General features: G+C 37.6%; 1 protein-coding gene and 1 pseudogene across 15 annotated transcripts in view; one reads left to right on the forward strand and one right to left on the reverse strand.

The window, feature by feature from the left end:
* The window catches only part of LOC306653995 (dnaJ homolog subfamily B member 6-like), a 420,043-nt pseudogene that overhangs the window by 177,459 nt on the left and 218,422 nt on the right, over positions 1-24,162 (forward strand). The gene's annotated exons all lie outside the window — the stretch shown is intronic.
* The window catches only part of SIPA1L1 (signal induced proliferation associated 1 like 1), a 362,908-nt gene that overhangs the window by 93,969 nt on the left and 244,777 nt on the right, over positions 1-24,162 (reverse strand). For all 14 annotated transcript variants that reach the window (XM_079127085.1, XM_079127079.1, XM_079127078.1 and 11 more), the window contains one exon: positions 14,157-14,345. In XM_079127085.1, the coding sequence (XP_078983211.1) occupies positions 14,157-14,345 (189 nt within the window). The remainder of the gene's footprint in view (positions 1-14,156; positions 14,346-24,162) is intronic.

Raw genomic sequence — 24,162 nt, forward strand, 5'->3', positions numbered from 1 at the left:
TTTTTGGTCAATCAATGACTGGATTGTTAGATATCCTCCTTTTGTTGTATTCTATTTTGGGGAAGGCATTGCAGATATGATTCTTTCTATAAGTGTTCTTGGGCTTCGTTCTGGAAGATAGTTGAATTATTTATAAATAGTCTGATCCTTTTAGGTTCTTCTTTTAAATTCTATTCAGTTGTACTTGAGCAGAATTTACTATAATAAAAATTTTGTCCCGCTATTGAGCAAAAAGCACTGTGAGACTCAATCCAAGGCCATGTGAATGATGAGGTTTTGCAATCTGGTTGAGGGAAACTGTGCAGCTCTCATCGTTCCTGATACTTTGCTCTGCAAACTGCAGCCCTTTGGCCTCCCTGGAGTCACATTTCAATCTCAACTCCAGGGCCCCTGGCCTTCAGCTGGGTGCACTCCCCAAGTTGTAGCTTTGAAACACTTCAGACAGTAAGTTGGAAAAATCTGAGGGTTCACCTCAATTGTTGCCCAATTCCCAGACTTCACTGTCCTTTGTTGCCTAATGTCTGATGTCATAAAAAAAAAAAGAAACCACTGTTTCATTGTTTTGTCTAGTTTTTAAAGTTGTATCAGATGGGAGAATAAATCTAGTCCCTCTTATTTAATCGTGGCCAGAAGCATACATCTTCCTTCAGTTTTCACTTAAACTTTATTGGTGTACCATTTCTGACCAGTAAACTGCAAATACTTGAGGCATGCAATTTAATGAGTTCTGACAAACTACCACCACGATCAAAATTCCTAACATTCCCATGACCCTAACAGCTCCTAGCTCCCCTTTGCCACTCATCCCTGTATCACCCAACAGCCTTGGGCAATCTGGTTCTAATTGTTTCATTATAAATTACTTTTGTCTGCATTTTTTATTGGTGCATTATAGTTGTACATAATGGTGGAATTTGTTGTTAAATATTAATACATGCACACAATGTAACAATATAATTTGTCTACATTTTTGAAGAATGTTTTGTTGGGAGTTATATTCTTTCAGCACCCTACAAATGTCTCCTGGCTTCTGTCTTTTCTTTATGCTTGTTAGCCCAGCAAATGGTTAATTTTAACAGCCAATTGTCTCTTACATTGTTCTGTGAAGGCATTTTTGCATCTGGCTACTTGAAGATTTTTCTTTTTTTTTTCTTTTTTTTTTTTTTTTGGTTTTCAGCAGTTTTTATTACCATCGGCCTACTTCTGTATTTCTTAAATAACCTTGGTTAGCACAGACAGAGCTCCTTGGTTCTGTCTCAATGTGTGATTCTTCCTAGTTTTAGGAATTTCTCTACCAGTATTTCTTCAAATATTGCTTGTGTTCCCAAACACTGTACCCTTGTCTTCTCTCCTGGAAATCCAATTACATATATGTATTTCACTGTGACTCACATGCTTTTTTACACACTTCTCTACATTTTCTGTGCTTTCTTGTCTTTATTCTTCAGTTACAATTTTTCTGGTAACTTGTCCTCATCTACTTTCCTTTTGCTGTGTCTACTTGTGCTCTTAAACTCATCTACTTTTAGACGGGTAAGTAGAACTCATTCTTCTTTCAGATGATTTAACTTTTGGTTACTTTTCTTTCTGGTTCTGGAATTTCACTTTGATTGTTGTATAGATTTGAGTTCTCTGGTGAGCCTTGAATTCTCTTTATACATCTACAGACTATGAGGCCACTAAAACCTCTCAACAGTTTCCTAACATTTTACCTGCTCTTTATGCTAGACGTAAGCTCCATGACTCTCACTTATCAGCAAATATCCAAGGGAAAAAGCACTGTAGGATATTTTTACTTTGAAGAACTCCAACTTCTCCCTTATTTATTTTTTGAATCAGGTGTCATGTCTGTGAAGTCTTCACTGAGCCCAAGGTTCCAAAGATTTCTCTAAAGTCTTTATCAGAAACTTTAGTTTTACATTCTAATCCATGATTCATCTAAATTAATCTCTGTATAAGGTATGGCACAAATAGGTCAAGGCTTACTATCTTGCTAACGGATGTCCAATTGTCCCACTGCTGTTTGAAAATTCTATCCTTCCTTCTTTGAACTGCTTTAATGCCTCTGCCAAAAATCAGCTGGATACATTTGTGTGGGGCTATTTCTGGTTTTCTATTCTGTTCCACAGACCCATGTGTTTATCCTTCACAATAACACAGTGGTGATTACTTCAGCTCTGTCGTCAAACCAGGTAGAACAATTGCTTTTATTTCTTCTTTCTCAAAATTGTTTGTTGGTTTTTCTGCCTTTTCATACAAGTTTTATAATAATAGAGTCCATGTTACATTACAGACAAGATTATTTTAAAGTTTATGCGAAAAGAGTATATTTCAAGGCATGAATATAGTGTGCCCATTCATTTATTAATGTCATCTCTGATTTCATCAGTTTTTTACAACTTTCTGCACAGGAGTCCTATACATGTTTAGATATATGCCCAAATATCGTCGTTCCTTTTTTAAAAGAGGGATTGTAAATGATACTGTATTTTAATTTCAGTTTTCACACATTCATGAAAGAAAAGTAATTAGCTGTTTGTAAGGTGACATCCTGGCTTGAACACACTTCGCAGATCTGGAAATTTTCACAGATTCTTAAGGGTTTCACACATAGAACATTCTGTTATCTTAAATAGGGATGGTTTCATTTTTCCTTTCCTGTATCTACATGCCTATTATTTCCTTTTCTTTCCTGACTGCAATGAGAACTTCCAGAACTATGCTGAGTAAGAGTGCAACAGAACACATTCTTCCATCGTAAATATTCAGTCTTACCATTGTATGATATAAGCTGCAGATTTTTTGTAGCTGTTCTGTATCAAGAGGAAGTTCCTTTCTATTCTATTCTTTCTAAAAATCATGAATAGCTCTGAATTTTGTCCAACATGTGATTTTCTTTCTCTAGCCTGTTAGTGAGTCTACACACTTGTATGGTAAGTCATAATGAGTCTTATCTACCTGTGAATGCTGAGCCAGCCTTTGGAAGAAACCCAACTAGATATGTGTCTGTAATATATATATATATATATAAATTACTGAGTTACATTTGCTAATAATATTTTATCCAGGAATTCTGAATGTACATGCATGAGGAATAGGGCCTGAAGTTTTCTTCTTCTTTCTTACTTTTTCTAGCTTTGTCATCAGGACTTCATAAAATGAACTGAGAAGTATTCTTCATCTATTTTCTGGAAAAACTGTGTAGACCTTTCTTTACATGTTAGGTAGCATTTTCCAGTAAAACCATTTGGTTCTGTAGATTATTTTTAGAGTTTTAAAATTATCAACTTAATTTTCTCAAAATTATAGAGCTATTTAAATATTCTATTTCTAATGGGTAAGTTGTGGTAGTGTTTTAAAGGAGTTGTTCCATTTCACCTGACTTATCAAATTTATGTGTGAACATAGTATCACTGTGTAGTACCTCGGAGATGTTGGTTGCACTGATAGACATTTCATTTCATTCCTGATATTGGCAAAAGTTGTTTTATGTCCAGATTTTTCTTTTGTCAGTCTTCCTCAAGGAATTTCAACTTGATTTTTTTTTTAAAGAGCCAGCTTTTTTTCCATTGTTTTCAAATTTAATGACTTGTATCTTTATAACTTCCTTTTTTTACACTTATTTTGCGAACTCTCTCTCTCTCATATAAGATACAATCTTGGATTACTGATTTGAAACATTTAATTTATTTACTTATTCATTTATTATTTTTGGTGGTACTAGGGATTGAGTGCAGAACCTCATTAGGCAAGTGCTCTATCACTGAGCACAACCCCAGATCTTTTCCTTTTTTATTTTAAGCCAGGGTCTTGTTAAATTGCAGAGGTTGGCCCTGACTTGCAATCCTCCTGCTTCAGCACCCTGAGTCACTGGGATTACAGGCGTGCTCCACTGCACCTGGTAGTTGAGACTTTTCATCTTTTTTTATGCAGCATGTGGTATTACAAATTTCCATTCTTGGCCAAATTTTGATATATATTCATGTTCCTTTAATGTAAAATTTTAAATTCCCTAAGGTTTTTTCTGGAGATATTTGTGTTATTGTCTATTATTTCTAGTTTGAATCCACTTTAAGAGATGACCTATTTTTAGGATTTCACTTTTTAAAAATTTGCTGGCATTTGTTTTATAGCCCAGGATCTGGACTTGAATAGAATGTGTTCTCCTATTGTGAGGAGTGTTTTACATTGATTAGGATGCTACTAGTTGATAGTGTTGTGCAGTTCTACATCCTTGTTGATTTTTTATCTACTGTTCTATTAATTGCTCAAAGAAGGCTGTTAAAACCAATGTAATTATGGATCTCTTTCTCTTTACTCTTATCAGGTTTTACCTCATATATTTTACAGCTGTTTGGTTCACAAACATTTAGGACTGCTATGTCTTTTTGGTAGAACAACCCTTCATCATTATGCGATTTCCCTTCCTGTCCCTGGTAATTTTTTTTGCTCTGAATTCTATTTTATCTGATTTAACAGCCACTATGGCTTTCATTCAATTTACATGTATGTAATATATAAATGTAATCTTCTATATTTCAAGTGAGTTTACTCAAGTAACCTGAAGTTCACATAACTGGATAATGTTTTACTTTAAACCTATTCTGCAAATCTGTCTTTTAATTGATAAATTGAGACCATTTGTATTTAAAGAATTGCCATGTTAGAGCTTAAATCTGATATTTTGTTGTTCATTTTCCTTACCTTTTTTGAGGATGGACTACTTTTTGGAATTCTAGTTTGATTTATCAATAGTGTTTATAGGTGTCAATTATACCAAGTGTACAAACTTTACCTCCTTTTAGGCTTTTCACCTTCTACCATATATAAAGTAATTGTCTGAACTTCTGTATGCACATTGATAAACACCTTCAACAATGTTATAGTTTTTGCTTCAAATGCCAAAATATACAGGGAACTCAATAGCAAAAGTATTAATCCATATACTTTATTATTTTTTTCCTCCTACCTAAAACTCTAAAATCCCTCTTTTATATGTATTTTTAGGGTAGGTCTGCTGGTAACAAATCCTCTTGTTTTCCTTCACTGACGACATCTTGATTTGCTCTTTATTCCTGAGGGATATTTTCCCTGAACATAAAATTCTTGGTTGACAGTTCTTTTCTTTGAGCATTTAAGAAATGCCATGCCATTTCCTTCTGTCCTCCGTGGTTTCTGATGAAAAATCTCTTATTCAAAATTGTTCTTCCCCTATAATAAGGTGTCATTTCTGTTTTGCTTCTTTCAAGACTTTGTCTTTAGTGTTCAGAAATTTGACCATGATATATTTTGGGGTTATTTTTTTTCCTTTTTTGGACTGGAAGTTTCTATTTTATATTTTGATGAGCATGAATTAATTGCACATATTAATGGAATACAGTGTGATAGTTCACACATGTGCACAGTGTGCATTAATCAAATCAGGGTAACTAGTGTCTCCATCTCCCTATCATTTCCTTATGTTTGGAGGCTTCACACTCCTCTTCTAGATCTTCATAAAAAAGCTACTAGGTTATTGTAAACTATAATCACTATGCTGCAGAACACCACAGCTTGTTTCTTTCCCTAATTGTGTTTAAATATCCATTATTCAACCTCCCTGCAGCATTAATTATATTTCTATGTGTCCTTAAGTAAATTTTATATATTCTCAGATTGTTGCTCATTTATTTTTCCTGGACTGGACACTGAGGTTCTTAAGAACAGAAGCAGTATTTTACTCACCTTTATAAACCCAGTACCTTGTACATAATATGTTTTCAACAAATGTATGCCACATTGACTAACAATGATATATTTTGATGTAGACTTCTTTGAATTTATCTTGTTTGGCTTCTTGAATCTGAAGATTTAGGTCTTTTATCAATTTGGGAGGATTTTAGCTATTACTTCTTTGAATACTCTTTCAAAGCTTGCCTTCTTTCTCCTTGTCTTTCAAGACTCCAGTGACACAATTATTAAATATGTTGCAGTCCCACAAATCCTGAGACTCCATTTTTATATTACATCTACTCTCTGTTATTCAAATTGGGTGATTTCTGCTGCTCTATCTTTAAGTTCATAGACTCTTTTCTCAATCTCCCATTTTGCTATTATGCTTACCTATTGAGCTTTTTATTTTGGTTGCTGTGATATTCAGTTCTAGCATTTCCAATTGTTTCTTACTGAAGTCTTCTTCTTTTTTTTTTTTTTTTTTCCTTTTGGTACTGGGGATTGAACCCAGAGGCACTTAACCACTGAGCCACATTCCCAGCATCCTCCCCCTTTTAAAATATTTTATTCTGAGGCAGGGTTTCACTAAGTTGCTTAGGGCCTTGCCAAATTGCTGAGGCTGGCTTTGAACTTGTGGTCCTCCTACCTCAGCCTCCAGAGCCATTGGGATTACAGGCATGTGCCACCATGTCCAGCTTAATATCTTCTATTTCTTTGCCAAGAATTTTTTTTCATTTCTTAAAATCATGTTTTTAATTGCTTTTTAAGCATTTTTATGATGGCTGTAAAAAGCACTGTTAGATAATTCTAACATCTGTGTTGTCTCGGTATTGGCATGTATTGGCTCTTTCCAATTAATGTTTTCCTCATTGGTATGACTCGTGATTTTCAATTTAAATCTGTACATATTGGATAAGATGTTATGAGACAAGGATCTTTATTTAAATCTTCTTTGTTAGCAGGCCTCCTTTATTACAACTTTGATAGGGATAAGGGGACATGCTAGGTGGGGTTCAAAGTCAGTTCCACTGGCGTGTAAGGAAAAGGGACTTTTACTGCTAGGCAGGAGTGGAAGTTCCCGCTCCCTAAGAGGCCTCTACTGGACCCAGCCTGCTGGAAGTGCAGGGGTGAGGCTTACTGCTCTCCCTGTGGCTTTTCACTGACACTGCAGTGAGGTTCTGAGGAGACCTCGTAACTGGGGTGCTTACAGCCCTGACTCTCCACCAGGCTTCCTCTGGCACCACTGAGAGCGGAGCAGGGAGGGCTCCTCATTACCACTCCACAGCGCGGAGAGAGCCAGCTGCCCACCTAGGCTTCTCCGGCGATGCCTCAGCAGAGCTCGGGCAGGGGCAAGGCTGGAACACCTCCTTATCTGTTTCTGTGGTATTCAGCTGGGGTAGAGAGACTGTTCACAAGTTTTCTGCCTAAGTGATTTTTTTTTTTTTTTTTTTTTTGTCCTTAGACTAAAGGGAATAGGCTTTGGGGGTGGGGATTTCTAGGCGGTTGGCTTCTTTAAGCTCATAAACTGGGATATATAAGCAAACAAAACCCAAGAGACCTTCGCACTGTGCCATTCCCCAGATCCCGAGGTCCTCAGCCAGACTGCCTTCTCCTATCCACCTTTCAAACTCTTTTTATGTTTTCTTTATATAATGTCCAGCATTATTGGCTGTACTTAGCAGGAAGAACAGAGGGGAAAAATATATTTCCTATTTCCAGAGGCCAAAGTCTCAACTTAGTTTAAGAAAATATTTTGTCCACTCTTTCTTGACATTCTTGGGGTGGTTGGTCTGCAATAAGCTACTCTGCCATTACAGAAAGACTTTGGCCATTTTAAAAATTAATTTAAAAAATTTGTTTCTAATTAGCTGTACATGACAGTAGAATGCATTTATACATTTTGATAAGTCATACATAAATGAAGTGTAATTTCTCATTTTTCTGATTGTACATATTGTAGGATCACACGTGTTTTTAAGTCTTCATGATTCACATTGACAGCACTCACTTTGGCTTGGTTTTCATAAGCATAACTCTCTTAACTACTTCCTGAAGGTAAGTTGCCATATTGTTCTCCAAAAAGAATGAATGAGACTAGAAAAAAATCAATTATTGATAGAAAAAAATGCTAGTTAAAATTTTACCCATGATGGAAAGAACTAACAAAAATGACATATGGGTAGGAAAGTTTTTAACAATTATTTATATATACTTGCATAGATATATTCTAAACTATTTTTTGTCTTTGGCATACTGTAAAGGAAACAGTCTACACATACTAATAATCTTATCTAACAATATGTTGTGTAAAATTTCTCACAAAAATAAAAAATTAGTATGGGATACTGATAAAAAATGAATTTCAATTATGTAGGAAAAGACTCTTCGTTGTAGCACTGTTTGTAACAGAAAAAGATTGAAATCAACCCCAAATGACCATCGATAAAGAAACTGATGAAATCGACTATGGTACAGCAATACAGTGGAATACTATGCAGAAGTAAAAATAACGGGCAACCCTTCCAGGTACTGACATGGAAAGATCCCCCAGGTGTATTACTGAGGTAAAAAGGAAGCGTCTACAACAGCTTACATTTGGCATAAGGGAATAAAATTGTGAATACATATTTGGTAGTACATGAATAAGAAAATATAGAAATGCTGTACACACAAAGCAATAAAAATGGTAACTGTGAAGGAGTGAAGAGAAGGGCGACAGGAAGAGTGGAAATGAGACCCCTCAACATAAAATACATAGTCTTAACTACTTCTGTTTTTGAACGGTTTGAAAATATTACCCACTCAAATACTATAGGAAAGAAACTAGTTTACCTTTTTACTTTAAAGCTGCATTAAAAAAAAAAAAATCCATAATTGACAATAAAGAGGACTGAAAAGCCTGCTGTTACTCTGTAGTATTTGTACTTTCTGGATTCTATGAGCCACAGAGTCCTTCCTGCAAGTACCTCTTCGTCTTGCTCTTCTCCATCACTGCAAACTGCAGTCTTTCCACACCAGGTCTCCCAGATGCCAACACTGCCAGTCAGCCAATCACAGGGTCTTCTCATTGGAGAGACATGTCCATCCAGTCATCCAATTCAGCCTTGGTGGGGCAAAAGGACAGAATAGGCCAGCACAGCTTGTGCTGGGACAGGCCAGCTGTAAACAGGACAAAGCTGTGGCTGCCCCTGCCTTCTCCCCCTGACCTGAGGGCTGACAGGTACATTTCCTTCCTCAGAATGCACCTACAGGTCCACGAGTTGTCTAGAAACAATTTGGGAGTCACCTGACCTTTAAAGACACATTAGCTACTATCACAATCTAAAAGAAGATCTAAACTTAGAATGACAATTGTTCTACTAAAGCGTCACTCACAGAAAATTGGTTTTGGAAAGACTGTTTCCCCTATGGTCATTTTTCAAAATGGGTTCTGGAAATCAAAGAAGAAAATGTCTGGTCAAACTCATTTATCTTCACAATAAAATACTACAACCTGGCAATGAATAGGGTTTAAGTCAGTGGTGAACTTCATTCATGTCCTTAACCAAAAGATCAGTACTATTTATTATGGAATAAACATTGCTTTTTTTCCTTATATCTATTCTTGATATAAACACAGACCTAAATTAAATATGATTACTTTTATTTTTACTCTAACTTCAGTAACTTATAGGGTATCTTAAAAAAAAACAGGTATTTTCATGTGGGACATTTTTAATAAACATCTAGAAATACAATGGAGATACTCATGTAGGCAAAATCACTTCCCCATTCATGAAACCTGACATTTCCTAATGAAAACGGGCCTACCAATTTTGTTACTGCAAACTGGCAAATGTGCTTTCAATATTTATAAGCCTGCCGTACTCCAGTTTTATTTGGCCTAACATGTTACACTTAATACTCAGCATTGAGGCCTGTGGCAATTAGACCTGGAGCTATTGTTTCATTCCTTCCCTGCACACAGGGAGGGAAAGGAGGATAGGCTGAAGAGTGTACTGGTTGAGAATGTGGGGTCTGGAGTCTGCATGCCCGGAATCGAGATCAGCCTCCACAGATCATCTCTAACTGTGATCAGCCTCTTTGTGCCTCAGTGCACTTGTATGCAAAACAGGAATAAGAGCATCTACATTAAAGGATTCTGAGGAATAATTAAAATAATTAATGTAAATTGCTTCCCACAGTATCTGGCTTAGTCACTGCTCAAAAGAAATTACCTATTTTACTACTCTTTTACATGTGCCCCACACTCCAGCTCAGGGGGGCTTCCCACCCCATGAGAACACTCTGTGCTCTTGTCCCTCTGTACTTTGTTCTCACTATTTTGAGTCTGGAACAATATTGTTTTTTCTCTGGCCTGATGAAATTTTCTTCCCTTTCAAGGTGCATCTCATTCTGATTCTGTGGACCAGACATGACTCGTCCCTGTTGGCTTGCACCTCCATTACTCTCTGTTTGCAGTTCTCTTATATTAACCCTGACATCCATTACAGTAATTTATGACCTTGCCTCCTTCATGTATAAGGTTTGTGACTTACTAGGCTATTTATTCTCTGTAGTATTTAACAATCTGCACAGAGTGGTACTTAAAAAGCACTTACCGAATCTGAAATGGTCACACTTACTTGTAAAAGCATAAAATGTTACCTATAACAGATGTTATCTTGTAAGAAGTTCATAAAGATTAAATGAGCTCATGCATGTACAGGATGACTAACAAGCTATTACTTTACAATCATCAACAAAAGCTAACGTTTCTTGGATGTCTACTTATGTGCCTAGCACAGTATTGTTATACATGTGTGAACTCTTTAAAGCATGGGTTGGTGTGAGAATTCCTCTTGTAGAGTAGATGAGATATAGGTGTTTTTAAAATAACTACTAAAGAAAAATGGTTATGATATGACAAATTTAAAAATAATAGAATTGGCCATATAGTTTAAAAAATTGAAGCCAGATGTGGTGACACACGCATGTAATCCCAGCAATTTGGGAGGTTGAAGCAGGAGGAATAATTAAATACCTGCAAATACCTGCTTCGACAACTTAGCAAGACTCTGTCTCAAAATAAAAGAGAAAAAGTTCTGGGGATGTCACTCAGTGGCAGAGCATCCCTAATTTCAATTCCTAATGCTGCATTCAAACAACAACAAAGCAAAGTACAACTGAATGTTGGAATCCCTTAATACTTCACAATATAGTTTTAAGGATCAAACTAACCCAAGAAATGAAAAAGTAAAGGAAAATTTTCAAATCTTAAAAAAATGAAAGGCGGTATTATGTGAATTTGGACCCAGTGTTCAGGATCACTAAAAGATAAAAGGGAAAAATCACTGGCTGAGAACTTCCTAAGACCCAAACCCCTCAAGTGTAGAACAGGCCAGTAACTGGAATGGAAGACTCAGGGTTCCTGTGAGGGTTAAATCAGACGATGCCAATAAAGTGATTGGAACACAGTAACAATGAAACACATATTCATCTAATCTGCTTCTATCATGACAGATGCTCTCAGTTATCTAACAAATGAAGATCTAAGAACATGATGAGCAAACGAAATTCAAAGCTGATTCAAGTTTTCTGAAGCCCCAAGTGTTCTCAACTCTAGCCAGTGTGAAAACACTGTCAAGTTAGTTTTATCTTCTCATTGTCATTTTTACACAGTAATAGAAATAGACATCAATAACAATGCAAGGCCCAGAAAGGCATCAGGAAGGAGAATGTGAATGTCCGGATGAGCGATAAAGCATGTATATATTTTCTAAATGAATTTCTTTGGAATTCAAGGAAATGTCTGCTTCCAAGTCCACATGCATATCATTGTCAAACCAAATGAGAAACAAATTATTAGATCTTTGTGCAATGCTTTCTTGTATACTTTACAGATAAAATTTTAATTTTTTCTTCTGTTCATTTTAGCTTTTCATACTGATAAAAAGAAAGCAAGCAAGCACCAAGGATTTGAAAGGCAAAAATGTCACAATATAGCAAACAAATTGTTTTCTTTTTCCAAGCATAATTTTATAAGCCATTCAAAAAGAGTAGAAATAATTGTTTTAAATTTAAAGGGAGACTGAAAAATTCCTTTTGATGAATCTGGTTTCCTGGTATCACACTATGAATCATTTTAAATACGAGGATATATAAAGCTTAAGATTTTTAAAAATGATGACACAGATGGAAAATAAAAATGCTTTGCAATGATTCATATGCGTATCCACCGCATTACATGCATTTCTTTTTAAAATCTGCATTTCTAAAGGCACCAAAATAATCAGTTTCTCTAAATGGTTCCAAGGCATTAATGAGATTTCCTATGGAAAAAAATGACTGCTGTGCTGAGTATGCCTGTCATCTGCTGTGTACCAGCACAATCCTGGCTTCGAATGCTATGAATGGAGACAGAGAAGACAGGACAGAGGCCAAGCAGTGGTGCCCTTCGGTCCAGATATAGAGATGCTCACACAGGACAGCATGCTTTGAATTTCTAGATTCTACTGCCAGGGAAAAGCTGCCTAATATTAAAACCCTACTCAATGGAATAACACATTTATGGCGCTTCTTTCCAAAATAAAATCAGAGAAAAATCCCTAATTGCCAAATTTTAATTTTTAATTGAACAAAATAACTATATTATCATTAATAATTTATGAAGAAAGGGATATTTTAATATCTTCAAGATAGGAAGGGCCATGATTACAGAATAATGGCCAATTTACGAATCAAATAAATTAAACTTTGGGTTGATCTCATTCTAGTGCTCTTATCTTCCCTGCATGGAAGGGAGCAAGAAATGTTCATCACAGATTAGCACCTCTGCAGTCCAACACTCTCATTAACAGAGGACGAAAATATGCCAGATATCAATGAAATATCTACAATTGGAAGATTTTCTTTAATATGTTTAAAACAAGGGCAAATGATAATAAACACCTTCTTTATATAAAATATTCTGTCCTAATGTAAAGTTAGGATGTGGCTATATTACCAATGCCTAAGTGGATTTATTCTATGTGATAAGCAAAGTCATTGTAATGACTCAATCAATAAAATTGAACCTAATCATAATATTCCTACTCCTTCTTTATTAGAATAAATGCCCAGAATATTTACTGGAAAACAGCCTTCAAAACAGCAAGTGTATGCATTAGTTACCTTCTGAAACACAAAGTGCTTCAACTTACATGTTATACACCTGGATACTCTCAGCAGTCTTTAAATACAAGTGTTGAATAGACAAAGTTTGCACATTATGAAAAGCAAAATGGATAGAAAAAGCAAGAATTAGAAAAGTTACATCCAACTATTGGTTCATTTTATGTTTTTATTGTTTGATTAAAAGAAAAAATATACCTCAAAACTGATTTTTAAATACTTGTTTTAATAAACTTAGAATTTATAAGATTAAGGGAATACCATCAGATGTTTTCAGAAAATGACATTATCTAAACCACTTTCGCTTTTTTCAGGAATTTTTTAAGTGCAATGTTAAAACTACTTTTACCCATTGCTAGGGTGCAATATGGCTGAAGTGCTAAAAGAAGTTAAAGTAAGATTATGCAAGCACAATAGTTACAAAATTAGCCCATATGTTCAAATTACTCCAAGCAGAATGTGGATAACATTCTCTGGTTAGAGACAGTTTCTTCTTCCCTTCTGCAACCTTTATATGGATTATCCTATTATGCATTAGCCTCTTGACCAAAGGATTTCTACATTTTGGAAAGTGAAGTATTAAGGGAGTAAATAATAGGCATTTTTAAGTTTATGGTTTTGATTAGGCCCCAAATTTTAAAATTTCATGTTTATAATATAATTGTGTCTAAAATTTATTTTTGGTGTTACTAACAGTTTTAAAATCTAAGTTTTTAAGAATGGAGTGATACAGTGACACAGGTTCTGAGATAGACAACTGTTTGATCCCCAACACCACAATTTATTAACTGTGTGAAATTTGATTTACTATGTAATTTCTCTGTGCCCCAGATTTCTTATCTCTGAAATGGGATAACAGCACATTCTCTTGAGGTGAGGAGATTAAATGGTATAACATTTATGGTACTTAGAGCCTGATGAATATGCTCATTAGTGTTAGCTATCATTATTACTGCACTAATTATTATTAATGTAATAACATCACTATGCTTATCGTTACTACTATTACTGCTACGACTTATTCCCAGATATTTGAAAAATCTACTGCATGTATGAAGAATATCAAGAGAGCTGAACATAAAGAACATAATTTAAAAACATAGTTTCAGTTCTGGCATTGAGAATTTCATCAGAGGACAACTGTTTAGGGAGTTAAGAAAAAAGAAAATGAGTATCCCTCTTAATAAATGGTATCACTTTTCTCCACCAAAAAAGGAACACTAAGGCCTATATTCTGGAAGCCTAGCAGGAAACCAGAGCAGCAAGGGTGTGCTCCTCTGAAAGTCACTCACCCCTTGTTCATCCAGTTTCATGAGCTGCTCTGTGACTTTGGGAGTATTGAAGGCCAACCGCAGGCACTGGACGTTGAGCTCCGGGATCACGTGCTCCAGAACCTCTTTCAGAGGCAGCCCTCTAGCTGTTGAGTGCTTTGCTGTTGAGGGAATAGCATCTTCCAAGACAGAACCTCTCAGTGTCATGAGCTGAAAGAGAGACAGGTGCCATGGTGAGGCCCCTCCGGGGACATGAAATGGCTAGACAGGTCTCATGTTCCGGAGGCCGGGCTTGCAGGCTCCTTACAGAGCTGGGAATGATTTTTGGTTGGTAAAACCAGTGAGGATAAAAGTGTGAGGAGTGATATAACATACTTTATATATTACCAATGAGGTCGATACTTTCAAAAGACCCACACAAATTCACAAGAATTCATAATAAAATATTCCAAGGATATTTACTTAAGTGACAAATAAAACATCCCCTTAAAGAGTCAATAAGAGCAAGTTTTCTTTATGGCTATCCAATGCCACTAAGCACACTAACAAAGAAGTTGAGGAGGAGATATCCCAGAGAGACATCTGAAGAATGAATGCGGCAATCCAAGATGGCAGACTAGAGGGTGACTGCATCTCCAGTAGCTCCAGAACCCAGGATTCAAGAAGGGGAGGAATTGAGAGACTCAGACTAAAATAGAACTATGGGGTGAGTCTCCCCCACCCGGTGAAGCTTGGCCCAGGCAGGCCAGGATTCGGGCGGCTTATTAGAGTAGGGCAGGGCAGCTAGAGTCTCCCCCAGGCAGGCCTGAGCACTCCGGCGGTGGGCTCCTCCCATAGGGCAAGATTTTCCAGCTTCTCGGAGCAGGCCCCCCAGTGAGAGCCTTTCTGCACAGAACCAGCTCCAAATCCCTGAGCCAGCGCAGCGAGCTCCAGCCCGCAGGTTGCTTCAGGGACCAGGACAGGGCAGCCAGGGACTTCCCCAAGAAGCCCGGCTCCGTCTGGCGGGAAGCCTTTCTAGGCTAGCTTCTCGGAGCAGACCGCCCAGTGAGAGCCTTTCTACACAAAGCCAGCCACAAGTCCCCAAGCCAGCAGAGACCTCCAACCCACAGCAGCCTCTGGGACCAGGGAAGGGCAGCCAGAGACCTCTCCAGGTATCTCTCCCTGGAACCAGTAGTGGGCTAGGGGCAGCTTTCTTCGGAAGCACTGCATTATCAAGTTACCCCAAGACTTCAGGCGACTGAAGGCTGGTAGGTGATACACTGGAAATCTACAGGGACACTATAAGCCAATAGAGGAAATCTACAATATCACAGAGTCCCACTGATATCTGACCAATATGAGAAAACAAGGGAAGAAAATGTCCCAAACAAACCTAGATACTATATCAATAAAACCCAATGACAGCACAGCAGAAGAAATGTCAGAAAGGGAGTTCAGAATGTACATAATTAAAACAATCAGGGAAGCAAACGAGGAGATGAAAGAGCAAATGCAGGCATTGAAGGAGGAGATGAAAGAACAAATGCAGGCATTAAATGATCGCACCAATCAACAGTTAAAAGAGCAAATACGGGAAGCAAGAGATCATTTCAATAAAGAGTTAGAGATACTGGAAAAAAACCAAACAAATCCTTGAAATGCAGGAAACAATAAACCAAGTTAAAAACTCCATAGAAAGCATAACCAATAGGATAGAACACCTGGAAGACAGAACCTCAGATATTGAAGACAAAATATTTAATCTTGAAAACAAAGTTGATCAAACAGAAAATATGGTAAGAAATCATGAACAGAATCTACAAGAATTATGCGATATCATGAAAGGGCCAAATTTAAGAATTATTGGGATTGAGGAAGGCTTAGAGAAACAAACCAAAGGAATGAACAATCTATTCAATGAAATAATTTCAAAAAATTTCCCAAATCTGAAGAATGAAATGGAAAACCAAGTACAAGACGCTTATAGGACTCCAAATATACAAAATTACAACAGACCCACACCAAGGCACATTATTATGAAAATACCTAACATACAAAATAAAGACAGAATTTTAAAGGCCGAGATAGAAAAGAATCAAATTACATTCAGGGGGAAACCAATAAGAATATCAGAAGATTTTTCAATCCAGACCATAAAAGATAGAAGGGCCTGGAACAACATTTACCAAGCCCTGAGAGAAAACAGATGCCAACCAAGAATCTTATACCCAGCAAAGCTTACTTTCCGATTTGACGATGAAATAAGATCCTTCCGTGATAAACAAAAGCTAAAGGAATTTACAAAAAGAAAGCCAGCATTGCAGAACATTCTCAGCAAAATATTCCATGAGGAAGAGATGAAAAACAACGATGCAAATCAGCAATGGGAGGAAATAGCCTAAAGGAATAGCCAAATAAAGGGGAAACCAAATCATGTCAAACAACAAAAATGAGTCAAATGACTGGGAATACAAATCATATCACAATAATAACCCTGAATGTTAATGGCCTGAACTCATCAATCAAAAGACATAGACTGGCAGATTGGATTAAAAAGAAAAATCCAACAATACGCTGACTGCAAGAGACTCATCTCATAGAAAGAGATACCCATAGACTAAAGGTGAAAGGATGGGAAAAAATATACCATGCACATGGACACAGCAAAAAAGCTGGAGTATCCATCCTCATTTCAGATAATGTGGACTTCAAGCCAAAACTAGTCAGAAAGGATAAAGAAGGACATTACATACTGCTTAACGGAAGCATAAATCAGCAAGACATAACAATCATAAACATCTATGCCCCGAACATTGGCTCATCCATGTACGTCAAACAAATCCTTCTCAATTCCAGAAATCAAATAGACCACAACACAATAATACTAGGCAATTTTAACATACCTCTCTCACTGCTGGATAGATCGTCCAAACAAAAATTGAATAAAGAAACCATAGATCTCAATAACACAATCAACAATTTAGACTTAACTGACTTATAAAGAATATACCATCCAACAAAGAACGAATACACTTTCTTCTCAGCAGCACATGGACCTTTCTCTAAAATAGACCATGTTTTATGCCACAAAGCTACTGTTAGCAAATACAAGAAGATAGAGATACTACGTTGTACTCTCTCAGATCATAATGGACTGAAATTAGAAATAAATGACAGAATAAAAAACAGAAACTTCTCCAATACTTGGAGATTAAATAATACACTATTATATGATGAATGGATAACAGAAGACATCAGGAGGGAAATAAAAAAATTCTTAGAAGTAAATGAGAACAAAGACACATCATATCAAAATCTCTGGGACACTATGAAAGCAGTACTTAGAGGAAGATTTATTTCATGCGGCGCATTCAACAAAAGAAGTAGAAATCAACAAATAAATGACTTAACACTACAGCTCAAAGCCCTAGAAAAAGAAGAGCAGACCAACACCAAAAGTAGTAGAAGACAGGAAATAGTTAAAATCAGAGCCGAAATCAACAAAATTAAAACAAAAGAAACAATCGGAAAAATTAACAAAATAAATAGTTGGTTCTTTGAAAAAATAAACAAAATTGATAAACCCTTAGCCACACTAACAAAGAGAAAGAGGGAGAAAACTCAAATTACTAAAATTCGGAACGTACAAGGAAATATCACAACAGACACGAGTGAAATACAAAACATAATTAGAAGCTATTTTGAAAATCTATACTCCAACAAAACAGAAAACCTCAAAGACATCAACAAGTTTCTAGAGACATATGAATTACCTAAACTGAACGAGGAGGACATACACAACTTAAGTAAATCAATTTCAAGCAATGAAATAGAAGAGGTCATCAAAAGCCTACGAACAAAGAAAAGTCCGGGACCAGATGGGTTCTCAGCCGAGTTCTACAAAACCTTTAAGGAAGAGCTCATTCCAATACTTCTCAAAGTATTCCATAAAATAGAAGAGGAGGGAACCCTCCCAAACTCATTCTATGAAGCCAATATCACCCTGATACCTAAACCAGACAGAGACACATCGAGGAAAGAAAATTTCAGACCAATATCCTTAATGAACATCAACACAAAAATTCTCAACAAAATTTTAGCAAATCGCATACAAAAATATATTAAAAAGATAGTGCACCACGATCAAGTGGGTTTTATCCCAGGGATGCAAGGTTGGGTCAACATCCAGAAATCAATAAATGTCATTCACCATATCAACAGACTAAAAGTTAAGAATCACGTGATTATTTCAATAGATGCAGGAAAAAGCATTCGATAAAATACAGCATCCCTTCATGCTCAAAACACTAGAAAAAATCGGGGTAGTGGGAACATTCCTTAGCATTGTGAAGGCCATCTACACTAAGCCCATGGCCAATATCATTCTACATGGTGAAAAACTGAAAGCATTCCCCCTAAAAACTGGAACAAGGCAGGGATGCCCTCTTTCACCACTTCTATTCAATATTGTTCTTGAGACTCTAGCCAGAGCAATTAGACAAACTAAAGAAATTAAAGGGATACGAATTGGAAAAGAAGAACTCAAACTATCCCTGTTCGCTGATGACATGATTATATATTTAGAGGAACCTGGAAATTCCACCAGAAAACTCTTAGAACTCATAAGTGAATTCAGTAACGTAGCAGGTTACAAGATCAATGCTCATAAATCCAATGCATTTTTATACATAAGTGATGAATCTTCAGAAAGAGAAATTAGGAAAACTACCCCATTCACAATAGCATCGAAAAAAATAAAATACTTGGGAATCAATCTCACAAAAGAGGTGAAAGACCTCTACAATGAGAACTACAGAACACTAAAGAAAGAAATTAAAGAAAACTTTAGAAGATGGAAAGATCTCCCATGTTCTTGGATAGGCAGAATTAATATTGTCAAAACGGCCATACTACCAAAAGTGCTATACAGATTCAATGCAATTCCAATTAAAATCCCAATGATGTACCTTACAGAAATAGAGCAAGCAATTGTGAAATTCATCTGGAAGAATAAGAAACCCAGAATAGCTAAAGCAATCCTCAGTAGAAAGAGCGAAGCAGGGGGTATCGCAATACCAGATCTTCAACTCTATTACAAAGCAATAGTAACAAAAATGGCATGGTATTGGTACCAAAATAGACAGGTAGATCAATGGTACAGAATAGAGGACACGGACACAAACCCAAATAAATGCAATTTTCTCATACTCGACAAAGGGGCCAAAAATATGCAATGGAGAAAAGATAGCCTCTTCAACAAATGGTGCTGGGAAAACTGGAAATCCATATGCAACAGAATGAAACTAAACCCCTATCTCTCACCCTGCACAAAAATCAACTCAAAATGGATCAAGGACCTTGGAATCAGACCAGAGACCCTGCATCTAATAGAAGAAAAAGTAGGTCCAAACCTTCAACTTGTTGGCTTATGATCAGACTTCCTTAACAGGACTCCCATAGCCCAAGAAATAAAAGCAAGAATCAACAACTGGGATAGATTCAAACTAGAAAGCTTTCTCTCAGCAAAGGAAACTATCAGTAATGTGAAGAGAGAGCCTACAGAGTGGGAGAATATCTTAGCACTCATACTTCAGATAGAGCGCTAATTTCCAGAATCTATAACGAACTCAAAAAACTCTACACCTAGAATACAAATAATCCGATCAACAAATGGGCTAAGGAAATGAACAGACACTTCACAGAAGAAGATGTACAAGCAATCAACAGATACATGAAAAAATGTTCAACATCTCTAGTAATAAGAGAAATGCAAATCAAAACTACCCTAAGATTTCATCTCACCCCAATTAGAATGGTGATTATCAAGAACACAAGCAACAATAGGTGTTGGCGAGAATGTGGGGAAAAAGGTACACTCATACATTACTGGTGGGGTTGCAAATTAGTGCAGCCACTCTGGAAAGCAGTATGGAGATTCCTCAGAAAGCTTGGAATGGAACCACCATTTGACCCAGCTATCCCACTCCATGGCCTATAACCCAAAGGACTTAAAATCAGCATACTACAGAGATACAGCCACATCAATGTTCATAGCTGCTCAATTCACCATAGCCAGATTGTGGAACCAACCTAGATGCCCTTCAGTTGATGAGTGGATAAAGAAACTGTGGCATATATATACAATGGAATATTACTCCGCCATGAAGAATGATACAATTATGGCATTTGCAGGCAAATGAATGAAATTGGAGAATATTATGCTAAGTGAGATAAGCCAGTCTCAAAAAACTAAAGGACGAATGATCTCGCTGATAAGCGGATGAGGACATATAATGGGGGGTGGGAGGGGTTAGCGTTAGGGTTAGGGTTAGGTTTAGGGTTAGGGAAAAGGAGGGTGCTAAGAATGGAGGAAGGAAGGACTGTATAGAGGGAAAAGAGGGGTGGTGGGGAGGGAAAAAATTACAGAATGAATCAAGCAACATTGCCCTATGTAAATTTATGATTTTTAATAAAAAAAAAGAATGAATGCATAGAATCTGAAAGTTACACCTTTTGAATTATAAAAGGTAAGTGGCAGGAAAAAGTTTTAAATTTCTTAATGCCTTGTTGACAAGCATAAACTGTTATATCTCCAAATGCTGCTATAACAGGACAGTGATTACAGTACAGCAGCATAGCACTAGAAATTATGTTTTCCCTTATTTCTTAAAATATCTTCTATTATTATGAAATAAAAACTCAAGCAAAGACATCTCTTTACATAATAATGATTTGCTGGAGCAAAGTTAACCAGACACGAAGCCTAAAGTGCTCTTAACTTCCAAAAATTTTCACGTGGCGAAGTTGTTACTGTAATTTAAATACTGTTTGATGGCATGAGAAATGCACCAAACTAAACAAATACCCATTAAATGTGTAGGCTGTACGATATTCTGCTGCAATCAGCAAGCTGACAGGAGTACCTGTAAAGGGAAGTGAGCAGCGTGAAGATACTCAAGAGGCGAGAGAGACACAAGTGCAACCAGGGAGAGAGGGGTTTACCAAGAGAAATACAAGGAGACCAAGTCCTAAGAGCCCAGAGGCAGACGAGGCACCGGAGTGGCTCGAGACTAATGGAAGGCCCCAGAGGAAGGGATGGCATTAGAAAGGGGTGGTAGAAAAAAGGAACAATTTCTACAAAAATAAAACATCAGATAAGATGAGCAAAGGTACAGAGACAGGAAAAACCAGGGTGGAGAAGAAAGCACGATTGCTACAGCTGGACCAGAGAGGACAAGGGAGGAGTATGACGGAGCTATGTGCTGGGGGGAGCCCAGGACCCTGAGCAGAAGACCTGAGGACGACTGAGGGACTTGCACCTAGTCACTCTCCTGTGTGACCCCAGGATGCATTCAGATGGGGGAAACAATGTACAATTTCAGAAACTAAACTGGCAAATGAGATATGAGAGGAAGAAACTGGAGGCAGGGAATACAGTTAGGAAGTTAAAAAAAGTCTTTAGGTAATGGCAAAGAAGGCATGATATAGGATTAGCAGGGAAAAGGAAATCCAAAGGAAGGACTGCCAGGAAGTAAAATCTGTGACATCTGCCAACTGATGGAGGGAAGACAGATGGGGGCAGGGAAGCCAAACATAACAGCATCTTACTCTTAACAGAAGAAGGTGCTAGTGTGGGTATTTGCAGCCTATTCATTTAGTGAGGATCTTTTTTCCCCCTTTCATTTATAAATGATTTCAAATAACATATAAAAATCATCATTTTCCTATTACTTACTATCTCATTTGACAGAAAGTGTTTTGGTTTTGCTTTGTTTTAAAATTATGGGCAATGGGTGAACAACTCAGTAACTACTGGGTTCTTCCCTTCATGAGGTAATACGCGCCTGGATAGGGACCACAAAGGCTGGGAGCATTTTCAGTTTAGAAGCCAAGACCAGAAATGCATATCACTGCATCCTGTACCACAGAAAGACAAAGGCTAACTTTAAAACTTTAAAGTCAAAGCAGATGAGGAAAGAATGACTCATTTTTACATCTGTTTCAGTGGCATTATGTACTGATATTTTCGTTAATGACTTCCAGAAACAAGAAGAGTCTTCAGAAAATCTTTGGGCTTCTGTGTTTAAAAATACTCACATGCCAGAAGACGGTTCACAAGCAAACCACTATGCCTACAAATACATGGAAGGTCTTTTTGTTGATGTTCTGCAATGACTGACTTCTACTGTGAGCAAAGAGATCGGCTTCTATCTCCGTTACGTGGATGCTATTTACTGAAGCCAAAAGGTGCCAATGCTGTGACCATGTTTTCTTTTTCTTTTTCCTCGTTGTATGCACTGGCCTGGGAAGTCCCTGATACAAACTAAGTGTTATTTTGTTATACAGTTAATAAACTTGCTTCAGTAAAACAAATGAACTGACTGAACCCCAAGGTCTAGGAGTATCAGCAGGACCAACATTTAAAAATACTTCTACCAAGTCATTTCACCTCTATGACAAGTCTTATACAGATATTAAAATTAAAACATATATAAGGATCATTTTTCTTAGAAAGCAAAAAAAATTACAGAAAAGTTAGTGACAATTAATTAAATAAACATTAGAGGAAGTAAAGGCTGGAGGGAGGGAGAAAAGAAAAAGGGGAAGGAGAAGAAAAGAAGAGAGGGAGAAAGGGAGGGAGGAAGGAAGGAGACAGGAGCGAAGGGACAGTTTAACTTTATTATAATTTTTCTTCTCTTAAGATGTGGGGATTGAGCCCGAGGTCACACATAGGCTAGGCAAGTGCTCAACTATGATGCTTCACCCCCAACCCCTCGAAGGGACTTTTTTAGGTGTTAGGCATATAGTAATTAACAACTCAGCTAAAAGTCTCCAACCTCACAGGGCTTACAATCAAGTAAGCAAACTTGATTTAAAAGTACAATATGTAAGCTAGTGTTAAGAGTTACCGAAGCCTAAAGCATGGAATCAAATTTAAAGTGGGGTGGGGGGGTACATCACTTACCTAGCATGTGGGGGGCCTTGGATTCAACTGCACCATCAAAACCAAGCCAGACAACAAAAATGTTATAAATGGGAAAGGAACAGAAATGTTGGATCCCAAGGTCAAAGAAGGCCCCCTGTGATGTATCAGAGAAGGCCAGAGGGAAGGGCATGCGGAAGATGCTGTTAGAGCGAGGAACAGGGAGTACTGAAGCCCAGAGGCGCCGGTGTCCTGAGGTCACCTAGAGCACAAGGAGGTCTCTGTGGTCATAAGAGACTGGGCAGCAGAGGTTAGGAGAGATCCTGAGATGAGGTGGCAGAGAGAGCTGGGCAGCAGATACGCTAGGTCGCTGAGCTACCAAGGACACTGGCTTTTACTCAGAAGGATATGGCGAACCTTTAAAGGATTTTGAAGGAGGATGGAGCAGATTTGGATTACATTTCAAAGAGATCCCCACTGAGCTGCAAGGAAGCCCAGCTTCAGGGCAGAGGCAAGGAAGGCAGTTCCCAGAGCAAGGTCCAGGCTAGGGGACAATGGCTGAGATTTGGACTTGCAGGATTCGGAAGACAAAATGATGAGGATTGCTGGGAGACCAGATTTGCGGGTAGGAGGAAAGAAGAGTCAGAAGGTGATTTCAAGGTTTCTGGTCTGAACAACTACAATCCCAAGGTCGTCAGGAACTGAACATCAATCTGAAGTTAAACAACAAACAGCCATGCTACTTTTTGCTTGTTTTGCGGTACTAGGGAATAAACCCAGGGACTTTCTACCACTGAGCTACATTCCCCAACCCCCTTTTAGTTTTCAGACAGCATCTCACTAAACCCAGGCTGGCCTTGAGATTGCCGTCTGCCAGTGTCGTCCTCCTGAGTCATGGGCTGTGCCTTGGTGCCTGGCTAGCCACGGTGTTTTGAACAGCATTTGATGGACATTTCAACATAAAGGTGAAGAGAAAGGACCCAAGGGACAGGACTCGCTTGAATTCCAACATATAAAGGGCTAAACTTGTGACCAGAGACCAGAGGGAGGTGCTAGTGGCAAGTAGTAAGAGGTGAGAGAACAGGAGGGAAAGGCAAGAGCTGGGTGGTTCACAGCACAGCACAG

The sequence above is a fragment of the Sciurus vulgaris genome, assembly GCF_902686455.1.
Source record: "Sciurus vulgaris genome assembly, chromosome: 2".
Lineage (NCBI taxonomy): Eukaryota > Metazoa > Chordata > Mammalia > Rodentia > Sciuridae > Sciurus > Sciurus vulgaris.